This window comes from Apis mellifera, linkage group LG11 (assembly GCF_003254395.2).
Source record: "Apis mellifera strain DH4 linkage group LG11, Amel_HAv3.1, whole genome shotgun sequence".
In the NCBI taxonomy this organism is placed as follows: Eukaryota; Metazoa; Arthropoda; class Insecta; order Hymenoptera; family Apidae; genus Apis; species Apis mellifera.
In genome coordinates this window covers 1,122,715-1,149,483 of record NC_037648.1, presented here as the reverse complement: position 1 = coordinate 1,149,483, position 26,769 = coordinate 1,122,715, and the positions used below count along the sequence as shown (strand labels likewise).

The following is a 26,769-nucleotide window of genomic DNA, read 5'->3' as shown; positions in this document are numbered from 1 at the left end:
AATGAAAAAAAGAATTATTTTTATATTGAGTAAAATAATTAGAATAATAATTATATAATAATAAAATGATTATGAATAAATTACTTAGATTAAAAATAGTTAAGAAGAAATTACGGAATTGATATATCTTTATTTTGAAAAAAGTTGCGAAAACTAATAATTTAATTATTAATGTATTATTGTAGTTTTACTTAATTATTTTTAATTATCTAAATAAATCGTAATATTTTAATTTTTGAAACGATGAAAATACTTGGTTTAGTTAATTTTTCTTTTTCCTTACTTCATAAAATTTCGAATAAAGGACAGTTTACAAAATTCTCTATTTTGTTTTGTTTTTTACTTAAAATTTTCACCGTTTATAACCGTTTTAATAATTAGATATATTTATAAGTTAAAATAAAAAAATATTTGTTTCCTAACATTCATATTTTTCTAATTAACGAAGAAATAAAAATTATAAAAATGTATACTATACCGTGAAAATATTTAAGTTTTATAAAAAATAAAAAAAAATATGAAATAGAATTTATTTGTTTAATCCTCATAAAAATCAAATTTAAAAATCTATATATATATATTTTATTAGTTATAAATATCTATATATATATATAGATATTTATAATTAAAATATAATTCATATATAACATCTACCTAACATTTTTGCAAACAATTCTTTGTATGTTTATTTTATGTGATAAATTTATATGAATGAAGAATTATTATTATATATAAATTAATAATAATAATGATATAATGAATACCTTAAAAAAAATATCTTAAATATCTTAAATAAATATAAATAATAAAATTATAAATTTTAAATAATAAAATTAATTGTAAAAGAAAATTTAAATATAAATTTAAATCATTAATGTTTAATGCGTATAATTCTGCGCATATCAGAATCACCATAAAATAATAAAAACTAAATTAAGTTTTTAATAATTTGAATTTAAAATTTATTTTTCTATTTTATTGTTATAATGTTGAAAAAAAAACTAGCAAAATCAATGCAATCTTATATTAAATGTAATATAATTATTATGCATATGTAATTTTTTACATTAAAATATTTAAAACTATAGAATATAATATAAAATAGATAAATAATATCTATTTATATTATATCTATTTATTAATTATATATATATTTTATAAATGTATATAAAATAGATATATAAAAAGTGAAAAAAGTAAATGATGTAACCAATAAAAATAATTCACTTACCAACAGCAGTACACACGCCCAAGATTCTTGTTAACGTTGATAGATGAGTGCCGGTATTTCTAACGTATGTGAACATGCCGCTAGATTCTGATGATACGTTAAAATCCTTCATTTGCGTCACCATATAGTAAATAATAATTATATTTGTTATTTAACTTAAAAACACTCGCAAGTTAATAAAAATGATTATAAGAACACGTTTAAAGCGCAATAAATAACGCGGTTACTTTTCAATAATATAAATATTAACTCCAATACACTTCACTACGTCCGCGCACTTTCGAAGACCACGCGCAACTGAAGGCATAAATTCTACCGGTGAAAGCTTAACCCCGCGCTGAAACTCGCGCACGCGCAGTTTAATCTTAATATACAAATTTTTCTGTCGCGCATTTATATTTTATAATTTTTAATATTAAATATAATATTAATACAATCAACTTTTTTAGTGGATTTTATATTAAAATATTATGTACATATTTAATAATAAAAAAAAGTATAATCAGGTTTTAATAATATTTTTAAAAATGATATATGGTTATTTAAAAATATATAAAAACGTTACTAAAAAATGATAAATGATAAAATTAAATATAATATATTGTTAAATTTAAATTTTATATCATATATAAAATATGAGTAAAAGTACATTTAATGTTATGAATTATTATATATTTACAATAAGCACGACCAATACAGATGTGTGCGTTACAAAAATATATTCACTTGCGCACGTAAGCGTGTGCATTAAACAACAAGTAGACATTAAGTGAGGTAGACATAGTTACAACAATAAATTCGCTTTTGAAACAACAAGAGTATTTAAAATATACATTTTTATAATTAGAAGACTAGTTCTTATTATTTTTAACATAGTGTTTAAATATTTTTTTTTTGTTTATAGTGCAAAATATTTCTTAAAATTAAAGTATATTTTAATACTGTAATATAATGACATATCTTATTATTATTTAACAATAACGATGTATTTATATATCATATAAAATGTACTTTATATACCATTTGAATTATAAAAATGTTATTTGAACTTTTAAATCACTTTTAAACTTTTAAATTATTGGTTTTAAGTAAATTGTAATAAAAAAATAAATAATTGAATTTTTATCATACATCATTATTATATCACAAACAATAGTGAATTTTCACTTTAAATATATAAAAGGAAATTAATTTAAATATAAGAAAGAAATATAATTTTTTTTCAATTACATGGTCCACGCTTTACCCAGTCATTATTTATGTAAAACAATGAAATACAATTTAAATTTACAAAGATAAAAATAATCTTATAGAATTTATAAAATCGATTTTTTTTCTAACCATCAAAATTAGTTGTAATTCATTATAACTTTGTTTTTGTTTGAGTTCTCTTCTTTTTTTTTGTACTATTTCTAGAGGTGTTCTCCAAACCTGTAGTTGACATATTTAATTTAGGAGATTGTCTAGGAGTTATCTGTTTCCCTTGAATTTCTAAACTTTCATGATTATTATGAATTGTTTTTGCAGAAACAGGCAAAGAAGATCGAGAAATAGGACTTAAAGGTTTTTTATTACGGGATAATACTACTGATGATGTTAAAGATCTAAAATTGTAAAAACAATATAAAAAATATTCGTTATTAAAATTAAAAATATTCTTAATATTTTCTAAATACCTATTTTTACTATTCGGAAATCGTGACATATCTAGAGGAGCAAGCTTTACATTTTTTACCCACACAGCAGGAGAAACAGGAGTATGCCAAGAAGATTGGTAATTCGAAATTTTTGCTGAATTCTTTTCGGAATTTTTAAAATAATTGATATTTTTATTTGAACCTAAAAAATATAAAATAACATTTATTAATAACATTAAAAATATTTTTAATATTCTATATGTAAAATGCAATATTATAAAAAAAAATCATATACTTTGAAAAGTAGAAACTTCTAGAGATTGTGCCATGAACTTAATTGGAGTAGTTCTTACAGTAGAAAAACTTTCTCTAGTTGATAAAACATAAGGCACAGGACTAACTACAATCTTTTCATTGAAAACTGTTCCAAGTTTATTTCTACTAGTATGTGGCCTAGAAAACTTGTCATCCATGATGAATTCATCCTTTTCATTCCTAATTCTATCATTATTCATAAAATTATCATATTTTCTATAAATAAATAAATTATAAATGTTTTTTTATTTCTATATTATAAAAAATTTCTATTTTATCATAATATATTTTATACATACTTTTGAATTTCTTGCATGTTTGTTTGAATAATATCTTTTCTCATAGATAAAATATGATCTTCTACAGATTTACCATTATTATTTGAAAATTTATTTTCAAGAGGAATCGTTTCTTCAAACCAATTTATCTTTGAACTTTTTGCAGAACTTTTATTGCTATGAATAGATGCCATACGTATTTGTAAAACATCATTAAAATCATCGTGTAATGATTCAATTTCATTTTCTTTTTTAGGAAACAGCTCTGATATTACATATGCATAAAGCATATCAAGTATTTCATCTTGTGCAGTTTTCTGTAATTTATGCTTGGATGAATTTTTTCTTTCCTACAAATAAATTATATAATGTGACTATATGAAAATATAAAATTAAAATTATCTTATAAGAAAGATTTGTAATATCAATTATTATTATCTTTCTATTATTAAATTATATATTAAAGATAAATGATATATTCTTTACCTTTATTGAAATATTATGTTCTAAATATGTATCTTCATTATGAGAATTATTTTTCATTTGATTATGATTTATGTTCAAATCTTGATAATTACTTTTAGAAAGAAATGGATTTTTTCCTATTATTCTTAAATGAGGTATTTGTGTTTTCCATTGTGTACATTCTTCCAAAACAGCCGTTTGGCTTACTTGTTCACCATCTTCATATAATGTATTTTCAATAGTCTCCCACTGCTGCATAACTTTTCTTGTTGCAATATTTTCAATCTCTGATGAACAAAATATATCTGTTGCATTACTATTCCAATCAGTTGATAAATTGTCATCAACATTTTTCCAAGTTTTCTTCTTTTGTAAACTTGGCAGTTGAAAATTATCACTTGATTCATTTTGATTGTTTTGATAATCTTTCACTTTTGATAAGTTTTCAGATTTTACATTTTGTGTTAATCTATTAAAATATAAATTATTTCTTTTTAAATAAACCTAATATTTATAGTTTTTTATATTTAAAAATACGAATTGAAAAACAAAAATGGCTAAAACAAATTATATTTAAATCTGAATATTTAAATTAAATGAATAAGATATTATAAGACATACGTGTTACGTTTAAGTTTCCTTTTATGCATTTCATGCTTCTTAAAAAAGTATCTTTAATCAACTAATTTTTAAACTTATTTTTAATCATTTATCTAACAATCCTTTCGTCGTACTTATAACACAGAACCTACACAGATCACAGTAATTTTATTGATTATTTTTTTTAAAACAAGGTTTTTAATTCAAACCTTAGAATTTAAATCATTCTACTGTTGTCATATTATAAATGATTTATTAATTTCCTTGATTAATTCAAAAACTAAGACTTTACCATCAGATAACATCTGATCGATTAAAATTTATATGTCCCACAATTTATACTTTATTCAATCTCATATATGCTAGTTCTAATTGTGTATTCATCATTATAGTAACTAAAATTATAATTTAATTTCAAATTTAATTTAAAAAATAAAAATATAAAACATCATATTTAAAATGAAATAATAATAATATTGCTTTTTAAGATATGTAATAATTATTTATTTTTAATTATTAATTATTTTATATGCTTTCGATTTCAGCAAAAACGGAAAGCATAGTTAGTGAAAAATTTGGAAGCATAGTTGGTGAAACTGTTTCTATTTGAAAGGAAAGAATTATTTCAAAAGCTTCATTTAACACAAAAACGAGAAACAGATTATGTGATAATTAAGATGTTCAAATTTAATAAAATAAATATCAATATATATGAAATGATTAAATTGTATTATATTTTGTAAATAACTTAAATATAAATATTTAATAATTATAAAATTTATATAACATTATTTTATGCAACTTTTAAATACAAATTTAAAAAATAATATTCATATTATGTATTTATAAATATTTCTAATATAATTTAAAATTAATAATTATTTATATTAACAATAAATACAATATACAAGATTTACTTTTCGTAATTTTATTATTTTCATCTTATAATGAAAGATAAAATAAAAATAATGAATCATTATACTTGAAATATAGAGTATATATATTTTTAAAAATTTTAACAATTTATTCTAAAATATACTGTACATAATTAATATATATTTAAATATAATTAAATTTAAAATATACAATATCATCTGGAATTTTGCTCAAATTTAGCATTTAATGATATATGAGCTTTTGTAGATTTTTCATTTCCAGGTCGCATAGGAGATTTGAATTCTAATGATACTCGTTTGGAGCTATTATTAAGTATAATTGGAGATAGACTACATGGTTCACCATAATGTTGTAATTTTTCAAGTCTTTTTTGTATAGCGACAGATTTTGCTGGTTGATCGTTCAATAAATTTCTTTTTAGAAATTCTTGACAAGCATGATCATTAAATTGTTTATTAGAATTAATATTTTCTCCTGGTGCAATTTTTTCAAGGTTATTTGCATCCAGTATAAATTTATCTGAAATTCTTGTCATTGGTTTTTTTTGTATCTTCTCTGAAATTTCTTTTGCACAACTATTTATATACATATTGGCATCCTTTAAAAATATAATTATCATATTATTATATCATAAGTATAAATTGTAATTTAGTTATTTAAAATTACGAATTTATTATATTAAGAATTTCTTAAGAATATTTTTTAAATGTTTACCTTTATTAAGTGTTTTAAATTTTCAAAAGGTTTTTGAAGATGACTGTGTCGAGGATTGCGCGTGAAAGTACTTCGTTCTGTACAATATGCCATTGGTATATCCCATGTCGTAGCACGACGCCATTCTAAATTACTACAGGCAACAAAAGATCCTACAGTCAATATTTCTGTATATCCATAAAAAAATATTCCATGCCAAAACAATATTGATAAATATGAAGATTGAGAATCCATATGTGGATATGCCAAATATACAGCTTGAAAATTTTTCATACCCTTTCAAATAAAAAAAAATAATCATTAAAATTTTTTATTATTATTGCATATCATACATTTATACTAATTACTTACATAAGGTTCATTTCCAATAGAAGTAACAATTCCTACTGTATCAAATTCTCCATAAGCTGGAGTAAAAATTGGCTTATTTATATCATATAATGCTGTATATATTCTTTGAGAAAAATTTATATTGATATCATTTATTCGGCAGAATAATGTATTTCGATTTGTAGTTAGTTGCAACTCATTACCTCTATTGCAATAAATTAATGATATAATAAAATAATGATTTTATGCTACATTTAATTGTTATTATATTAGAAGCAATAAAAAAATAAAAAAAATATATAAATACAATATAAATATTTTAAATAATAACTACCTTTTTGCTGAAGGCATAACAGTAGAAACTGATACATAATTTCCTTCTTTTAGAATATCTAAAACCTCTTCACTAGGAGACCAAACTGAAAGAATAGCACTTGTTTCTTCTTCAATCACGCGAATTTTCAAAACAGGTGTAACTTGTCGTGGCGGAGGTAAACTTTCCTGTAATCTAGATTCTAGTTCTTGTTTAAATTTTTCTTCTTTCATACGACAATCATTTTTTATTTGGTCAATTTCTTGTTCTGAAAGAAATTCCTGTAATAAATAAATACATGAATTTTTAAAGCTTAAAAATAATATTTTTTATTTCAATTAATACCTTTTTAGATAATCCATCACAATTTTCATTCCATTCAATTGTTGCTAAATCAATACTATCCGTATTTAAATCATTTTTATTTTTTCCGGTATAAAAATATTTTTCTGCTTTAGCATAGAATGTTTCTATCATTGAACGACATTTTTTTTCATAGATAATATTAGCTTTTTCTTCGCATCTAATATTTCGAAAAACTATAATATAATGAAATAAAATATAGAAAATTAAAAAATAATAAAATAAAATAATATAAAATGTTTGAAAAAATTTAAAATAATATATATTTTATATGTCATAATCATATCAATCTTACTAGATTCTCCAGTTGAAGTTTTCTCATGATATAACATTGGATATACTCTTGCAATTATAACTTTAATTTTTCCAATTAAACCGCCATTTGGAAAAATCGATTTTAATTTAATGCATATTGGTCCTTGGGATATCATATATCCCAATTTCACATCCCATCTTGCTCTTCTTGTTGAATTTGTATGAAGTTTTAAACATACATTTTCTGGAATCTAAAAATAATATATTATAAATATTTTCTGCTGAAATTTAAACAAATCTTCAAAGATATTTACTTCTAAAGGTGGACATCCTTGAGCACAGTTTAACAATTCGGATCCGTATGTTAATAATTTTGTTCCTTCTTTTATTTTACCAGATATTATATATTTAATCATTGCTTCATCAATTGAAGCTTGAATGCTATACCATCCATCTGTTAATATCAATTTTTTGGATAACATTTTATATTGATTAGGGCTTTTATTTGTAGCAGAATCATCATACTGTAAAAAAAGGAGAAAATGAAAATTCTTTATAAAAATTAATTCTAAAAAAATCAACATTTTAAAAAAAATTTACCTCAATAATAGATGACACACATAGAACCATTCGTTTTGTTGCAACATCATCTTTTTCCAAAATTTTTCTTAAAGCTGATCTTTCAGATCTATCAATTTCTCTATCATAGCGATATTTTAATTCCATTACCACTCTAGTAGGAGTTAACATTCTAAAAAAAATGTTTATATAAATATAAAATGTATATTTCTTATTCTCTAGTTTCAAACTAAAAAAATAAATGTAAAAAAAAATGTAAATTATACTTTGGTAACATAACAGAACCCAATTTTATCCTATCTATTGATGCTAATTTCCATACAATCCATTTATAATGATTTTCTACCCATCCAGATGAAAGTAAATTAGGATCTACACCTGGACATGCCAAAAAACATCTTTTAATTTCTGTTATTCCTGCATTACCATTTTCATCCAAAATCAAATATGCTCCATCTTCCAATTTTATACCATCAATATTATTTTGTACAATATTTTCCCTGAATAGTATATATCAATTTTATAAATGATAATATAATGATTCAATATATAAAAATTATTGATAAAATATATCTCACCCATAAAAATCTATACATCGAAATTTATACATTAATGCATTATTAGATGTTATGTCCAAAATTTCAAGTGGCAATTTTTTTTTATTAAGCTAATAAAAAAAAATTAATAATTAAAATTGAATTAAATAAGTAATAAATAATTAAAATTTGTTTAGTTATTACCTCTTCATGTGTACATAGAACAGGATTTTTTCCTTTGCTAAGTTGTTTCCAAGATATACGATTTTTGGCATTATTTTTTCTATGAAAATATAATTTACTGATTGTTGGTTTAGGTTTATTTTTTTGTTTTAAACTAATTTCATTATCCTGCAAATATATTAATGTAAATTAAAAAAACATTTTCTTTTTATTAATATAAATATTTTAAAATATGGCCTACTTGTTTTGAAGCAGCTTCTAAACGTTTCTCTAATATAGTTACAGATTGATTTATAAAATCTATCATTAATTGAGTATCACCAAAATCATTATTCATATATATATTAATTGTAGATTTAGTTTTGTTTTCTATATTTATTAATTTTTCGTTTTCTATTGAATATTTATTTTCTTCATTTATACATTGATTTAAATTTGTACAAGTATCATTTAATTTTTCTAAATCATTTATATAAATAGATTTGTCTACTTTATGTATACTTTTTCTTTTATTTGTATTTTTTCGTTTTTTAGAAATAAATCGTCCTCCTATTACAGGACTAGATGGAACATTTATAAATTTTTCATTATTTTTTATTTCTTTAGGAGATTTCCATGCTTCTGAAAAATCTAAATCTTTTTCATCAGCTAAAAGTGCAACTGCACTAGCTGCAATTTCATTTGAAATGAAAGAATTATTTAATATTTCATTATTTTTTCTTGTTGATTCAATTATATCAATATTGTCAATTAATTTATTGTTATTATAATTTGAAATTATTTTTGAAGATGTATTTTGAGTTTCCTCTTCAATATTTATTGTATTCTTATAAATAACTTTCGAATTTTGGAGTTCATTACTAAATCGTAATTTTTTAAATTGATTAGATTTTACTTGCTTATTTAGAGGTATATTTTCATCTAAATCTTTAATTTTTCGTTTCTGTAATGATTTGGGAAAAGTAAAAGTATTTTCAAGATTTTCGAAAATTTCTTCTTGAAATAATATTTGGGCTTTTAATAATGCTTCATTGGTCACATTAATATTTCGACCATTTGCAGTTTGAAATCCAACATTTGATTGTACATTAGATACATTAATATCATTTTCATTTTTGAATGTTTCTTCATAATTGTCAATTTCTTCAAGTTCTTTATTGAAAAATTTTTTTGCTTTTAATAAAGCTTTCTCGGTTATATTAATCGAGCTACCACTAGCTGTAGTGAAACCACATAATAATCCATCATTTCTATTATTATTATTCATATCTATTAAACTTTTATTATTACGTATATATTTATTGGATACGTTGATATTTTAACAATATTGAAAATAAAAATTATTTGTTTTACATTTCAACTAATGATATTAAAATACATTTCACTACTATACTTTAAAGACTAAGAGTAACTATGAGATATTTGTCATTTAAAAAATGGCGTTTCTATCTTTTTCCCATTATTTGTTTTCCTTGTTTATATTTGATATATTAATATATAAATATTATACATATAATATATATTTTATAATTTTTAATTTTTAAAATAATATAATTTAATTTAAATTTTCTTTTTTCTGCAAATAATATTTATTTAAAAATTATTGTAAATTATAAATATTATACAAAATTTTTTTATATGATATATGATGATATGAAGAAATATATTAATATTAAATTTAAAAAATTTTTTTGTGAAAATTGTATAATAATTTTCTATAGTAATTAAATATTAACATTTATTTTATATTTAAATAAGATTCTTGAATGTCAGCGTCAATTTTGCCACTTATCTATTGAACCGGCCAAACATAGATTTAACCTCAACACATTTACGGCATTGCATATGTTTTACGCGGGAGTGTAATTCATTTTCATTTTTTAATAAATAAACATGAAATTTAAAGCATACACAGGAATTACGTGGTCCATTTTGGAACTTACAGGTCTTTTAGAAGATGAAGATTGTTGTGTGTATTTTGAAAAATTTACAAAACATTTTGGTTTACATCCATTCCATTTAACAAATATAAATGCTGCTTTAAATGAAATTTTAAGTTCGAATTTAAATTCCTATGATACTGAGTACGTATATAATTTTTATAAAATATATTCTTCACTCGAAATTTGTATCCAATAATAAAATTTTAAATAAAATGTAAAAAAACTAACAAATATATGGTTATGTTTATATATAATATATAGGTTATGTTTATTGCAGTTTAAAAGGATTTCTTTTAGCTTATAAAAATCCTAAATTGTTAACACCATTGGGAGAAATATTTTATGATTCATGTTTTATTCACGTTGATATTGAAGCAGATTTTTATATATTTAGACCTAAGCTTGGGTGTACATTGAAAGGTAATATATTTGTTATAATAAATATTTATTTTTGTTATTTAAATATTTATTAATAGACTATTTGTAGGAATAGTGAATAAGAAGGGATTGGATCATATTGGGATACTTGTACATAAAGCATTTAATGTATCAATTCCAAAGCCAGATAATGAAGAAAATTGGCCAGGTGATAATCTTGAAATAGGCCAGGAAGTGAAATTTCAAGTAACACTTCTTGATTTTACAAGTAAATTACCATTTATTCGTGGAGTCTTAAATTCAGAGTAAGTATATTTATTAATAATAATATTTAAAAATTAATTTTAAAGTTTTTTAAAATAAAGTTACTAAGTTTATTCAAGAAGAGATCTTAAATAAATTTTTTACTATTATTTCAGTGATTATTTACGTGGATGTCGATTAATGCACAAAAACAATAATAATGAATCATCTGCTGAAAATATTCAAAATGAAAGTTCAGTTAATAATGTTTCAAAAGCAAATACTAAACATACAAAGAATACATATTTTACATCTGAGTCTGATAAAAATTCTTCTGATGAAAATATACCACAAATAAAGAAAGAAATTGTTCAACAAAAAAAATCAAAGAAAAACTATGAACAAGAAGAGTCAATTAAATATTGTGAAAAAAAGAAAAAAAAGAAAAAAAATGATAAAAAGATTAAAGAAATCAATGAATCTATATCTAATTTGGAAACTATACATGATTATATAAATGATTTTCATTCAAATGAAATAGAAAGTATACACGAAAATAAATCTAATATAAAAATAAAGTCTGAGAAAAGAAAAAACTTAGATGATATTGATACTTCTTTAGATGATTTCAATACAAATAAAGATGTAAGAAATTCAATAAGTCCGAATAAAAAAAGTTCAAAGAAAATTAAGTTGGAAGAATCTAATGATATATGTGCACATGATATAAATGATGAAGACTCTTCAAGGAAACAACATAAGAAACATAAAAATTCTTCAAAATTGAATGCCTTTGAAAATAAAATAGACAAAGAAATCAAAATAGAAGAATTAAATGATATATATATAGACGAAATAAATGATGATATAAATGATTCTTCAAAAAAGCAACAAAAGAAACATAAACATTTTCTAACATTAAATGCTTTTGAAAATGAAATGGACAAAGAAATTAAAATGGAAAAATTAGATGACACAAATATGCATGAAGTAAATAATATAAGAGACTCTCCAAAGAAACAACGTAAAAAACATAAAAATTCTGTGACAATGAATGTTTTTGAAAATGAATTAGAGAAAGAAATTAAGATAGAAAAATTAAATGATACAAACATTCATGAAGTAAACGATAATGTGATGAAAAATTCTCCAAAGAAACAACGTAAAAAAAATAAACATTCTCTAAATTTGGAAACTTCTGAAAGTGAAGTAGATAAAAATGTTAAACTGGAAGAATGGAATAACACTGATTTACATGAAATAGATAATAGTACAGAAGAAAACTTTTTAAAGAAACATAGAAAGAATAAACGTTCTATAAAGTTAGAAACATCTGATAATGAAACAAATAAAAAAATTAAATTAGAAGAATTGAATAGCACATATATATATGATGTAAATGATGATATAAAAGATTCTTCGAAGAAACAGCATAAAAAACATAAACATTCTGTAAAATTGGAATCCTTTGAAAAAGAAATTAAAATGGAAGAATTAAATAATACATACATATATAATAAAGAACATGATGATATACAAAGTTCTCCAAAAAAACAACATAGAAAACATAAACATTCTTTAAAATTGGATACTTTTGAAAATGAAATGGATAAAGAAATTAAGCTAGAAAAAGTAAACAATACATATATACACGAAGTAAATGATAATATGAAAGATTCTCTAATAAAACATAAGAAGCATAAACATTCTATAAAATTAGAATCTTTTGAAAATGAAATAAAGATAGATAAAGAAATCAAAGTGGAAGAATCAAGATAAAAAAGAAAATAACTATTAAAATTATTGATGTATTTTTAACTTGCTATTTTCATATTTTTAATGTATATAAATGAAATATTTTCTTTTATGATTCATCTGACAAAAATAATTGTAAATAGCTTGAAATAAATATAAACTAGATATTTTTATTCAAAATTTATATTTTATTTTATGAATAAATTGATTAAAACATATAAAAAAATTATTAATGGCAAAACCGTTTTAAATTTTTTAATTTTTTCACTTATGTCAAGAAGTTTTTGTAAAAGCAGTAATTTGTTTATTTTGGAAGATTTACAATGAAAAATTTTATATAAAAACAATTACAATCTTTAAGCATTTTTTCTACACTACACTTAGTAGTGTAATCAAATAATTTTCTATATAGTAACATTTATTTTTTAAAGTACCATTTATACTATATATATATATATATTATATATATATTGTATGATAATATATATTTATTTATATATACACGCTTTATGTACATTATTTTTATATAACATTATATAACTCATGATTTTTATTCGATCGATTCATTTAACTGCATCGTAAAATAATTTCATCAGTTTTATTATATTCTTTTCTCTTCATTTTATAACAAAAATATAAGAAATAGTACGATTATTTATAAGAAAAAATTATATCGATATGAAATTTTGTTTATAGAAAATGTAAACTTAATTTTCAAAATAAAAAATTCTTTTTATATTTATTATAATAAATATCAAATTGAATATTGAATTTTCATTCGATTTTATCGTGCTTGTAAGTAATAAAAGAAAATGATATTTTTAAATATTTTAATAAAAAAAAAAAATGTCAGTATTATCATAAAATACTATTTCAATATTTTACATCAAAAATATGTTCATTATGTTGATGAATTTTTAATCAGCATTTTATTTAATTGTTGTAAAAACATTTTCTAAAAACAATATATTTATGACATATAAAGAAATATGAAGAATTGTTTACTCGTGATAAACAACTTGTGAAATATTTGATATTGTTTTATGGTTTCTTATAATTTAATTAGGTACGGTATATATCATATATCACGTGTTTTGTAAGAATACATATTTACAGGCAACAATAATTTGTCGCTAAATAACGAACAGGAACTTCGATCCTCACTCTTGGTTCGTTCTTCGATATATTTGCCGGAAATTATTTAATAAAACACTTTTTACGATGCGGTCGATAATTGTAAAATGATCCGTTGACTTGCATCCAGTGACAAAACATTTATATAGATTACTGTGAAAAAGATCTCGAATACATGTATGTACAGTTAACCTAAATCCTCGCCTTACGAAACGGACAGTGTGCAATGAATATATACATATAAATATTTATGTAATTGTTTCTTTGAAGCAATTATCGATGTATAGTATTCGTTCTTTTCTAAATATCTTCGAAACTATGTGAAATATTATTTGAAATATTTTGAGATATTCTTTTTCAAATAAATATTCATGATAATTTTATTGCAAATTTCATTGTAGTAATTTTTTTTTTCATAGATGTATAAAGAATAAATTGAAAGAATTTCATCGATGAATTTTAAAAAAATGTTATGGAATTTATTTATACGGTGATATATGATTATTAAGATGTTAAAGTAGATTAATTTTACAATAATTATTTTCATAGTCTCGATGAAATCTAGAATTACCGAATGATTTTGTGTATTTCTTTTTTCTTTATTAAAGATGAAAAATAGGCGGAAGTAGATTGATACATTACAATAAAATACAAATTGAGGTAGGAGACCTAATATTATCGCGCGAAACTCTTGAGCGAAAATTCGAAATTGACATTTCTAAACAACTATTTAATTAGTAATAAATCAGACTAAGATATTATGATAAAAATTAATTTATTACAATATTTAAATCGTATTTAATTTTGTACAAAAACGTAAAACAGCATACGTTTAATTACAAATTATGAAAGGAAATCACTTAACGATCCGTTGACTGATATTAAAAAAATATTGATTTCATTTTCAGAGGGAATTATAATTCTATTTACGAATTATTCTGAATTATCATCATTATTTACGATGCTTCACCTCTCATCGACTGCTACCAAAAAATAAAATTTTGGATCAGTCTCAATTTATTTATACTTTCTATAAAAACGAACATAGATGTTCATTTCAATTTACGTATGTATATATTAATCATTCTGTACGTTTGATATTCCATTTTTGATCACAGAAATGATATGTCTATAAAACTAAAATGTTCAACGATTTATGTATTCCTTAAAGCAGCACCATCTCAGCACCAAGAATATTTCAACTGCTTCGAAACAAATGAAAAACGATTCATGGTGACGTTCGTGCACTACTTTCCATTAAATTGGAACATAGACACAATCGAAGATTGATCAAGTACTCAAGCACAAAGGGAACAAAAACAAGAAAAATCAAAAGAACGTCAACTTGGTCCACACACTTGATACTATTATGTACACACACACTTCTAACTTCCATATAGGCATAAGTTATTTTCGACACTTGAAATTTCAGTTCACACGAATAGAGGGATTAAAATGTACTATGGAAGTGGCCAAGGTAAGCCAGAAAAGTCCACAGGACCACCTAAACCTGCATCTGCCTCTAGAAGGCTCATTATCACTGCCATTGCTGCCTCGTCGTTACCATCAGATGGCACTGGGTTTGGCGATTCGTTAATCGTGGTACCACCAATCATATCCATCACATCCTTAGTTAAAAAAGTAGTTTCGTGTCCTTCGTCTGGTGACGCTCCTAAAAGGGGGTGGATGTTATGTTATACGCAACGATCAATTCAAAAATGTCCGCGCGGTGTTGCTGTGAACGCTATTATTAGAACTATAACGTTATGCTAAAAAGAGAAAAGAAAGGAAAATAGAATTGTATTGCGGGCTTGATTGCTGGATGTTCGAACCTTTGAAAAATTATCGAAGTTGATCGTATTACTATTTATATATGGACCATTTATTTAAAAAGTGCTGTAAGTCTATTCTTTTTGCATAGATAGGGTATTAAGGGTTAGTTTTTTTTTCAATTTTTTTCAAACGAACATTAAAACGATTTTATATAAATTATTAATTTTCTTCAATATTTTTCTAGGACTTACATCGATTTTCGTAATGAATAGTCCATGCAATGAGATGTTTCGAGATGAGTTATATAAAAGAGAAAAAAAAAGAAATAAAATTTGTATTACAATGAAATTAATTTACTTTCATAAAGACATTATATAAATATCATTATCTATCGAGATTAATTTGAATTAAATATCTGAGCCATCAGAACGAACTTCCTTCGCCCAATTTCATTCAAAGAAAAGTTTTATTGTTTCGCGTTTGAAATCGATCGATCAAACGATCATTATTTTTTTTCTCTGAGCGACCTAATCTTTTTTGGTAAATCCGGCAATCACACTACACACCAAGAAAACGACTCCTTAGAGACAGTAATAGCTATGACCTTGGTCGTTCGCGATGCTGTTCAGCTGCAAGTTGTTTGCAATGTGGTTGTACGTTGGTGTAGGATTACTGCTGCTGTTGTTGCTGCCTCTGGTTGACTGTGCCACATCCTGCACCCTCTCCGGCGATGCAGTTGTAGTGATTTGTGACTTGCAACGGAAAAAGGTATAAATTAAACAGAAAATTAAATCGTCAATAATTTAATAATACTCAATGTCTGCAAACTGCTTAAAATACTTTACTCGATCCTTTGATTAATTGATATGATTTATATATCAGAATATTCATGATGATTACATGAATATGTTAAACTGATTAATTATTTAATCGAAAAATTAATTTTAATAAGAATATTAATAATCTAAGAGAGCATTGAAATGATTATTGAAATGATATAAAAAAAATGATATATATACAAGGATTAATATTAAACGCGGTAGAGATCATTGAAATTAAAAATATAATAACGAATAAATTGTTTCACATCTCAAAGGAAATGAAGAATTTTAACTGGAATCTCCATGGTTATAACTACCTCTGTATTTAATAAAGCAGATTCCGGTCCAGGACTGCTACCGGAAGAAGAATCCTCACCGCGTCTTTGAAGATCCAGAACTTCTTCAGCTATTTGTCGTCCAATTTTACTTACCTCTACGTGACTCGAGATCAATCTTTCTAATCCGCCGTTACCTACAATTATATTTTTTTCGTGAAACGAAAACGAGTTTAACCAAGTTAAATATAATCACAATATAATTACACATATATATATATATATTTCACTCACTTTGTGCAAAGTAGTCGTAATTGCCTTGAACACTGGAATCCTCAGATCTGTTCCCACTACTTGTGATCGATCGGGAGTCATTGCTGAAGACAATCATTTTCATTAAGTGAAAGGTATTATTTTATATATAAATGTTAATTAAAAGAGAAAATTATTATGGATACTCACGAAGTGACAGAGTTCTTAGCTATTAGGTACTCGATATCTTTGGTCCATGGATTTCTGAAAGATTTCCACTCGGATTGAAGCTTGACAAAGCTTGCACCTTTAGTCCTAAACCTGTATATCTGTACAGAAATTTTCATAAAATTTCTATTGTAATTAAACAAAAATGTTAAATTGTTAATCGACTGGAGAAAATTATTATATTTTAGGATTTTATTTAGTATTTTATACAATAATTTTTTTTTCTTTATCAATATTATATATTATTTATTTATTTATTAATATCATTTTTAGTAAAGATTCCTATTTATTTATTTCATTATTGGTTGATTATTAAAAGCTCCTTATTATGGATCTATAATTTTGGATCTATAATCTATTATATTAAAATTAGGTGGATATGGAATATTACGATTAATAATTATTTATAAGAATGAATTTATTTGAATACAAAAAATTTTAGTAATAATTAATTCTTTTGGAGTTTTAATTTTAAAATTAATAAGTTTATCTCAATTTCATATAAAATCAATTATTGCAATTTCATCAATTGTACATATAGGATTAATAATTATAAGAATAATAACTTTTTTTTAAAATTAGATTAATTAGTGAATATTTAATAATGATTTCTCATGGATTAAGATGTTCAGGTTTTTTTTTTTTAGTTAATGTAATTTATAGACAGACTAATAGACGATTAATATTTATTAATAAGGGAATAATTAATTTAATACCTTCAATATCATTATTATGATTTATATTATGTTCATCAAATATAGGATCTCCAGTTTCATTAATAGAAAATCTATTTCAATGCACAAATGCAATAATATCTAACTAATCTTTTTAAAGATTGTAACATTTATTAAATATACTTTCTCATTCAAAATTGGAAACATTTTCAGGAAATGCAAGAATAAACAATTGATAAATTGAAAATGCATGTACATAATGGAAACAACATTGACTGAATCGATAGAATGAGAATTAAAATTTAAAATGATAATCATTATCATTGCAAAAGAGCGTCGATGAGTAACATGGTAACTCACCTGTGTGGTGACACTCTCAGATGCTTGAAGAGCGGCCTTATGAGATTCCGCCAAATGAGGGATATCATCGTGGTGATAATATTCGTACATGCTCGTCCCAAGTAGCTCTTGTGGCAGGAAACCTAACACTAACGTGGCCCTGTAAATACTTTTTTTATTTATCATCAAGATTTAAATTTAAATTTATTATCATTACAATTATTCTAACTTGTAATTTTAACATGAAGAATTATAAACAAACATTTGTCGTTGTTACAGATATTGATCAAAATTGACTGATTTTGTTTCTCAGATGAATTTGAAGAAGAAGAATATATTGCATAAAGTATCAATTATTTTATAATATTTCCTTTTTAAAAATTGTATTCATCGATACGAAGGCTCATGAGAGACATATAAATATATTGATAATTATAGAAATAATTAAATAATGAAGAAAACGATTAGAATATTAACCTTTGGTCGACGAAGAGGAATTTACCGTCCATCGCATGTCGCGAAACGAACTTGATGGATCTCAAACGGGGCTTCTTAGGTAAAGATGTCGGAATCGTGGATTGCAACCGACCAACAGCTACCAAACACGACAAATTGCAAGCCTCCCCGTCTCCATCACCTTCGTGTTCTTCGAGGTCGATTTTTGCGGGCGCCCACGACTTTAAATATCCAGTGCATTGAATTACACAGTACTTCCAGTCTGCAAAAATGTTCAATAATGTTATCAGTTTGATAAAAATACGTAAACTTGTTTAAAATTGTGCAAGCTATATTATCTAAGAGATTGAATTTTTTCAAAAGATGGATAATATTACTTAACCTTTACAATTCAATCCTAAAATTTTTAATAACAATTTGCAACTAGAATAATTTAATAATTATTTTCAGATATATTATTATTACTTAACCTTTTCAATTATTTTCAATTCAATTCAATTCAATTCAATTCAATCCTTAAATTTTTAATAACAGTTTGCAATAATTTAATAATTATATTTAGATATATTATTATTATTTTTCGATTACTTTTAATCCTTAAATTTTTAATAACAGTTTGCAATAATTTAATAATTATTTTTAGATATATTATTATTACTTAACCTTTTCGATTACTTTCAATTCAATTCTTAAATTTTTAATAAGAGTTTACAACTGGAATAATTTAATAATTATTTTCAGATATATTATTATTACTTAACCTTTTCAATTCAATTCAATTCAATTCAATTCAATCCTTAAATGTTTAATAACAGTTTGCAATAATTTAATAGTTATTTTCAGATATATTATTATTACTTAACCTTTTCGATTACTTTCAATTCAATCCTTAAATTTTTAATAACAGTTTGCAATAATTTAATAATTATTTTTAGATATATTATTATTACTTAACGTTTATGATTACTTTCAATTCAATTCAATTCAATCCTTAAATTTTTAATTTACAACTGGAATAATTTAATAATTATATTCAGATATATTATTATTACTTAACCTTTTCGATTACTTTCAATTCAATTCAATTCAATCCTTAAATGTTTAATAACAGTTTGCAATAATTTAATAATTATATTCAGATATATCATTATTACTTAACCTTTTCGATTACTTTCAATTCAATTCAATTCAATCCTTAAATTTTTAATTTATAATTGGAATAATTTAATAATTATTTTCAGATATATTATTATTATTTAACCTATACTTAACCTTTTCGATTATTTTCAATTCAATCCTTAAATGTTTAATAACAGTTTGCAATAATTTAATAATCATTTTCAGATACATCTTAACGTGCTACTACATTTTACATGTATAAAACGATTCTCTTTAAGCTCTCTTCGAAATAGTATCCATTCATCTTTGACTAGTGAACCGGAAAATATTCGAGCTGAGAATTTCTCGAATCTCGCGTAAAAGAGGTTAGGTTATTCTTCTTATTCGCTCTTAAAAATGAAGCAAGTTTCAAATAATTTATTATTTCGAATTTTATAAATACTTACCAACGTTTTGTTGTTTTTTTCGTCGATGACATCCACTCGCAGACTCGGACTCCTCCTTCACTTGCAATTCCCCGCAACGTATCCCTTCGACTTTTCGCTTCATTCTGCAGAAAAAAGACCTCCGCGCACCAGGACACAATCTCGATACACCTTGGGGCACATCGGTTTTTACAGGTAACATTGCTGTAACATATACATTCCATGTGTTTAACATGACATTTAAAAAATTATTTAGACAATGGAATAAATCATAAGTGTAAGTAATATATTATATAAAACAGCATTTATTATTAAAATTGAATAATATTTTAATTATCCATATTCAATAACCGTTTTATATTTATAAGAAAAATTCGCCAACTTCTCGTTTCTTATTTCTTATTTCTTATAGGTATCAATGATGCGTGCCAATATCAAAAAGTTTTTCGCATAATTTCCTGGAAGAGAAATGCACGCGTGCATGGCGCGTATCGCATATTTGCAGTCAAATCGGCCTTGAAGAATACAACGGATAGAAGAAGTATAAAAGACTCGGCTCGAAGACGCGCTAATTCCGCTACTACTTTATCCTTTTTTATAAAATTTTTCGAATCGATTTAATAAAATAAAAGAATCTTAATATATAATATTCGAATTATAAGAGAGATTAAAATAAACTCGTTTTATTTTTTCAATTAAAATTAATGAAATTGTGAATATATATATATATATCATTGAAAGAGATAAAATTAATTTTAAATATCATTTATCATACGATCACATTTTTCTAAGCTAAGTGATTAATATTATGGGTTAACGTATTATTTCCATTCCATTTTTCAATTTCTCATTCAAAGAAATAATCCTCCGCTTTAATCAAATTCGTGTTAAATAATTACACGAGTGGATCGTAAATGCAAATAAGTATAAAGTAATCTTGTTTAAAAAACGTTAGACAAGGCAATAAATTATATTTAATTCCCTCGTTTTGCATAGAAATTTCTTTGATTCGTTCATTCGAGTAATTTATATTTACGCTTAAAATAATAAATCTTTCGTAAAAAGTGAATCGTAAAAAAAAGAAAAAAAAACGAATTTAAATAAATCATATGTCGAAGAGATAAATATTTAACCAAGCTTAATATTCAAACACATGTCTCTTTTTAAATTACAAATATATATATATATATATATATATATATATATATATATATATATATAAACATCTTACAGATATATGCAATATATTTTTCATTTTCATCTGGTGTTGTGAAGTTTGTTGATGCATGCAGAAACTTATGCAATCGCTTTTTCTCCAGTCTTATTTTTACAGATAGAAGAGACAACAACAAACGGCTAGATAAAAGTTGGCAAGAAACAAAAACCCAGCCGAAGGGTTTCTCGATTAACGTTAAACGAATAAAATAAAACGACTACCGTAATTTGAATGGAAGCACGGGCATAAAATTATTTACGATAATTTATTCTTAGCCGAAAGGAGAACCATTCCACAGATTAGAGTTACGAAACTATACATATACACGTATAATTTCAAGCAATCGCTTCATTTGAAAAACCTCACAATATCAACTTTAACATTTCACATTCTGAAACTGCAATTCTCCTCTTTATTTATCCTCTTTCCAGAGTCTCTCCACGATTCACATCTCCACGGAATTGCTCAACGGAAGACGAGACTTCTATATATCTCCGTTTGAAAATTCTCAACCTTAACGTTTCTGCAACTATTCTTCTTCACTTGCATCAATAATCCGTTTCCCAACAGGGATACATCCATAATTTTAACCAATTACTCTATTTGATGCTCCATCAGAATGGATATTAAGTAATATGTCGTTTTCGAATAAATCTCGCAATTACCACTATTCTTGTATATATATGTATATATGTTATTGTTACAGTGCCGTTTCGACGTTTGATCAATCGGCCATCACGAGTGTCAGCGATCGGATGGTTTATTAATTCCGACGCAACAAGTGTCGATGATTAACGGCACGCGGCGCTGATCGTCGTACCGCAACATCTTGGAGATCCTGGCTCGAGTATTGTCTTCCTTCTCTTTCATCAATTTGAAAAATGTTCATCGAAATCGTTCTGATTCAATGATTTATCTCGTAAAGGTAATGGGAAGGAACTTTTTTTTAAATATATAAATCTCCCATGATTAATTGTAATGATTGCGATTGAAAGTTCCTAGATTTTTAGTTTAAAATTCCCTAGATAATGAGATGTTTGTAAGTAATAATTTTCATGGAATGAATTTATGTTATGTGTAAGTATTATATATATTTAATAATAATAATAATATTGTATATATTTTATGTGTAAATATTTTAATTTGAGGTTCGATTAAGAATTAAAAGAAACTTTAAATTATTGTAATTTAGAAGATAATAACATCAATATTCGACGACATCCGAAATTGGAAGTTGAAGTGAAACGTTGCTCTTTAAAACAGTTTATTGTTCTCGATATGACTTTTGCTTCTTGAGATATGCAAAGAAAAAGGTAATTTTTTAATGTGTTATTATCTTGTATTTATTTTCACTGTAAAGATTTAAATGTAAAGTAAATAAATAGATAAAATGGAAAGGTTTGCTGAAAGGATATAACGCAGAGCAAGAATATAGGTCACTAAACCATTGGGTCAGTCCATTCATAATTCCTGTTTAATTTCTATTTAAAGTTTATGGCCACTCTAAGCAGTTTACAACCGATTGAGATATCAAAAGTGACTTTAACGGCGGTTTTGGTTTTTTTGAACAACACTTGTGCTGTATTGCAACATTGTATACGTACTTTTGGCATCTATCAATCGTTCACGTGGACTAAGATCCGAAGAGGACAATTGTTCCTTTACCTTGGCCACATCTTTTGGATGCAGGATATCGAACCAACTTTGACCCAACAGGTCACCCTGTGTGCAAAAAAAATTTTAAAATATGTAAAATATATAATTTGAGAAGAAAGATATGAAATGTGTAAAAATTCGTTTCGAGGAAATTATTTATATTTTCGTTTTTTTTTTTTTAGATGAAAATTTTATTACGAAAGCAATTAAAAATTGGATACCTGAGAATAGTTGAGTGTCTGTAAAACAGACTCGGATACGTAAAGGATTCTTCCACGATCACAGCCCACCACGAAGACAAAACCCTCCGCAGCCTGGAAACAGGAGGAGACATCTTCGATTATGTAACTTGGATCAAATATTAATTACGATTATGCAATGACAAAATAACCGAGGGAAATCGATTTACATTTTTATTGACAATCATATTTTTAACTTTTTAGGAGTTGGAGAGATTTAAATAATAAGAATAAAAATTAAATAATATAATTATTAATATATATATAATTAATTATTAATTAAATAATATAATTATTAATATATATATAATTAATAATATAATAATATAATTAAATAATAATTAAATAAGAATAAATGGTTTAATTCTGATATTTCATTATTTTTTTTTCTAATTTCAGTCTCTGCAAAGAATATCTGCTTGAAGGTTGTTTGTTTAAAGGTTGAAAATATATTTTTTTTATTTGGAATAAAATAACAATTCTACGATTCTTGTTGTAACGAGATATAAAGCTTTATTGAATTAATTTTATTAAAAATCGAATTATATTCAAATAAATGAAAAATATTTAAACTTTAATTAATACCTATAGAAATGTAAATATACTTTTCTATTTCAATAAAGTACAGAATTGTGAAAATTAAATAATAATTATTTTAAATCTTAAGACTTTTGAGTAAAACTTATTTTTTGCAACTTTATTAAAAAATTACATTAGCCAACAATCAAATACACTTAAATAGAAAATATTTAAAGTTTAAAATAAAACTTGGAATATTATAACATCGAAGTAAATCGAAAATTAATATTACAGAAATTGTAAATCTAATTTTAATTGATAAAAGTGTGATAATTATTGTATTTATTTGTTGTAATAAATTGTGAAATTTTTTAATCAAGAGTAAACATTAAAAAATTTCTCAAATTATTGATCACAGTATCGAAAAAATCGTGTTTAATGTAATCGATAAAGATCGGGCGGCGTCGTTAAATTTCGTAACCGTACCGAATATATAAATATAAGGCAGAGCACGGCGAGCGGGTCATTCGTCTTCGAACTAATCTATCGATCGATATTATAATTTCGAATAATTTTTAATTTAAATAGGGAACATATTTTTTTTTTAAACAATAATTCGATTAACATTTCGATTATATTTGTTTATTTAATTATTTATCAATTTATTGACTCGTTCATTTTTAATTTATTATTTTTTTTATTTTTTAATTTTCAATTACTCGTTTACATTTTTATCTATTTCCAATTTCTTCTTTTTTTATTTCCCCATTTTTTTATTCCATCTATCTCGTTATTTATATTTCGTTCATTAATTTATTTTTCTATTTCGTTACTCACATGCTTTATCGTTTGTTTTTCACATTTATTTATCACGTCTTCACGTCTTTTTATCTTTCTTATTTTTTAATTTATTTTATTGTTTCCTTATTTATTTATACTTTTATCGTTTATTCTTCATATTTATTTATATCTTCGTTTATTTTTATTCTATTTTTTTAATTTATTTCCTCATTCATTTACCTTATCGTTTTATTCTTCGCCTTCGTTTATTTTTATCCCATTTTTTTAATGTATTTCGTCATTCATTTACTTTTATCGTTTATCCTTCATACTTGTTTATACCTTCGTTTATTTTTATTCCATTTTTCAACTTATTTCGTTTATTTCATTTACTTTATTCTCCATATTTATTTATTTTTTAGTTTATTAGTTTATTTTCATTTTATTCTTCAATGCATTTCGTTACTCGTTTATTTTATCGTTTATTCTTCATATTTATTTACGTCTTTGCTTATTTCTATTCTATTTTTTAATTTATTTTCGTTATTCATTTACTTTATTCTCTCATATTTATTTACGTTTATTTTTATTTAATTTTTTAACTTATTTCGTTTACTTTATTCTTCACATTTATTTACATCTTCGTTTACTTTTATTCCATTTTTTAATGTATTTCGTTATTTACTCTATTCTCCATATATATATATATATATATATATATATATATATATATATATATTTATTTACGTCTTCGTTTATTTTTATCCTATTTTTTAATTTATTTCCTCGTTCATTTACTTTTATCGTTTATTCTTCATATTTATTTATGCCTTCGCTTATTTTTATTCTATTTTTTAATGCATTTTGTCATTCATTCACTTTATCCTTTACTTTTCACGCTCATTTGTACCTTCCTTTTTTATTTTACGTTATTTTTTAATTTATTTCCTTATTTCCTTATTCATTTACTTTATCTACGTCTTTTCTTATATATCCTTACATTTATTAATTCGTTTATTCATGATTATTAATCTTAAGAACAATATTCTTTTTTCAACAAATGGAAAAAAGAAAGTAAAATTTCACTTCCTTTTCCTATCCCATCATCCCTCTCTGTCAATACAATTTTATTTTCAGCAAGTGTGTGCGACCGCGCGCAATGCGGCCAATAATAGAGTCAGTGTTTGCTTCGCCAAAGTTTTTTTAAATCCTTTAATGGATAACGCGAAATTAAAATCAGTGCTTCCAATTCAAGATCGTCCATCACTCGAACAGGTAAATATTCTTTTCATTCTTTTTATCACTCTAACATTTATCATAATTTATTTAACTTTATTTATTTAACCTTAAAAGAGTCTCGACGCGTAGTCACTTCCTCGTGGTATCGAATTTTTCGTTGGATTAATCTTTGGAAAATTTTCCAAAGATTAATTCTTTTTTAAAATTCGATACCGAGCCAAGAACCACTTTATTGGACCCCCCCGCAGGAGCATCGTAGGATGCGTTTTAATTTTAAGTAGATTGTAAGATAGAGGTTATGTTTATCGCGAATTCGAACAAAAACACTCTTTAACTTAAAGAAGAACAAAAGTTTCAATTATTTTTAACTTTAAAATAACCTCGACTCGTTTATTTATTCATCTCTTATTTCTTCTTCATTATTCCTTATCTCTTACGAGTTAGTTATCTTCTATCAAGTCATTGTTAACCATGTGTCGCGCAACAATGGCGGAAATCGTTCGACAGGTGCGCTACTTCCGGTGGCTAGTCGAAGGTCCGCGTTCCAATCGATTGGCACCTTCGAGCGCTCGATCAAACTTCAGGTCGAACGTCGTCTTTGTAATTCTT

The 26,769-nt window shown here is 24.2% G+C and overlaps 5 protein-coding genes and 1 long non-coding RNA gene across 12 annotated transcripts in view; 2 read left to right on the top strand and 4 right to left on the bottom strand.

Annotated features, from left to right (window-relative positions):
* The window catches only part of LOC725750, an 83,959-nt gene extending 82,416 nt beyond the window's left edge, over window positions 1–1,543 (bottom strand). For 2 of the 4 annotated variants that reach the window (XM_006558020.3, XM_006558021.3), the window contains exon 1: window positions 1,232–1,543. In XM_006558020.3, coding sequence (XP_006558083.1) covers window positions 1,232–1,355 — 124 coding nt within the window. In that variant the 5' untranslated portion in view covers window positions 1,356–1,543. The remainder of the gene's footprint in view (window positions 1–1,231) is intronic. The other 2 variants (XM_001121559.5, XM_016915189.2) reach the window with 2 other exon arrangements.
* Window positions 1,544–2,529: 986 nt separating this feature from the next.
* LOC725727 lies at window positions 2,530–4,887 on the bottom strand. The gene is made up of 6 exons (XM_001121539.5): window positions 4,548–4,887; window positions 3,948–4,395; window positions 3,483–3,811; window positions 3,164–3,399; window positions 2,908–3,070; window positions 2,530–2,835 (listed from the first exon to the last, which is right to left on the bottom strand). The coding sequence occupies exons 1-6, from the start codon at window positions 4,574–4,576 to the stop codon at window positions 2,595–2,597; spliced, it is 1,446 nt and encodes a 481-aa protein (XP_001121539.3). The 5' UTR covers window positions 4,577–4,887; the 3' UTR covers window positions 2,530–2,594.
* A 629-nt stretch (window positions 4,888–5,516) lies between these two features.
* LOC725687 (breast cancer type 2 susceptibility protein) lies at window positions 5,517–10,129 on the bottom strand. Its single transcript, XM_026443763.1, has 12 exons — window positions 8,938–10,129; window positions 8,718–8,864; window positions 8,556–8,644; window positions 8,244–8,477; window positions 7,999–8,149; window positions 7,713–7,922; window positions 7,439–7,649; window positions 7,126–7,319; window positions 6,802–7,061; window positions 6,489–6,672; window positions 6,138–6,413; window positions 5,517–6,021 (listed from the first exon to the last, which is right to left on the bottom strand). Exons 1-12 carry the CDS (start codon window positions 9,961–9,963, stop codon window positions 5,617–5,619), a joined length of 3,387 nt encoding a protein of 1,128 aa, XP_026299548.1. The 5' UTR covers window positions 9,964–10,129; the 3' UTR covers window positions 5,517–5,616.
* A 323-nt stretch (window positions 10,130–10,452) lies between these two features.
* On the top strand, window positions 10,453–13,189 carry LOC100578089 (uncharacterized protein PF11_0213). The gene is made up of 4 exons (XM_016915257.2): window positions 10,453–10,780; window positions 10,917–11,059; window positions 11,127–11,322; window positions 11,437–13,189. The coding sequence occupies exons 1-4, from the start codon at window positions 10,590–10,592 to the stop codon at window positions 13,037–13,039; spliced, it is 2,133 nt and encodes a 710-aa protein (XP_016770746.1). The 5' UTR covers window positions 10,453–10,589; the 3' UTR covers window positions 13,040–13,189.
* An 853-nt stretch (window positions 13,190–14,042) lies between these two features.
* The window catches only part of LOC725614 (protein cycle), a 58,067-nt gene continuing 45,340 nt past the window's right edge, over window positions 14,043–26,769 (bottom strand). For 3 of the 4 annotated variants that reach the window (XM_016915106.2, XM_001121441.5, XM_016915105.2), the window contains 10 exons: window positions 23,605–23,697; window positions 23,332–23,449; window positions 20,533–20,715; window positions 18,989–19,229; window positions 18,533–18,671; window positions 17,481–17,599; window positions 17,313–17,395; window positions 17,061–17,215; window positions 16,527–16,674; window positions 14,043–15,821 (listed from right to left, as the gene is read on the bottom strand). In XM_016915106.2, the coding sequence (XP_016770595.2) occupies window positions 15,610–15,821; window positions 16,527–16,674; window positions 17,061–17,215; window positions 17,313–17,395; window positions 17,481–17,599; window positions 18,533–18,671; window positions 18,989–19,229; window positions 20,533–20,715; window positions 23,332–23,449; window positions 23,605–23,697 (1,491 nt within the window). In that variant the 3' untranslated portion in view covers window positions 14,043–15,609. Of the gene's footprint in view, window positions 15,822–16,488; window positions 16,675–17,060; window positions 17,216–17,312; window positions 17,396–17,480; window positions 17,600–18,532; window positions 18,672–18,988; window positions 19,230–20,532; window positions 20,716–23,331; window positions 23,450–23,604; window positions 23,698–26,769 lie in introns of all 4 variants that reach the window. The other variant, XM_006558024.3, reaches the window with a different exon arrangement.
* On the top strand, window positions 21,711–23,857 carry LOC102655835. Its single transcript, XR_003305797.1, has 3 exons — window positions 21,711–23,476; window positions 23,566–23,727; window positions 23,827–23,857. It is a non-coding gene; the product is annotated as an uncharacterized LOC102655835 (long non-coding RNA).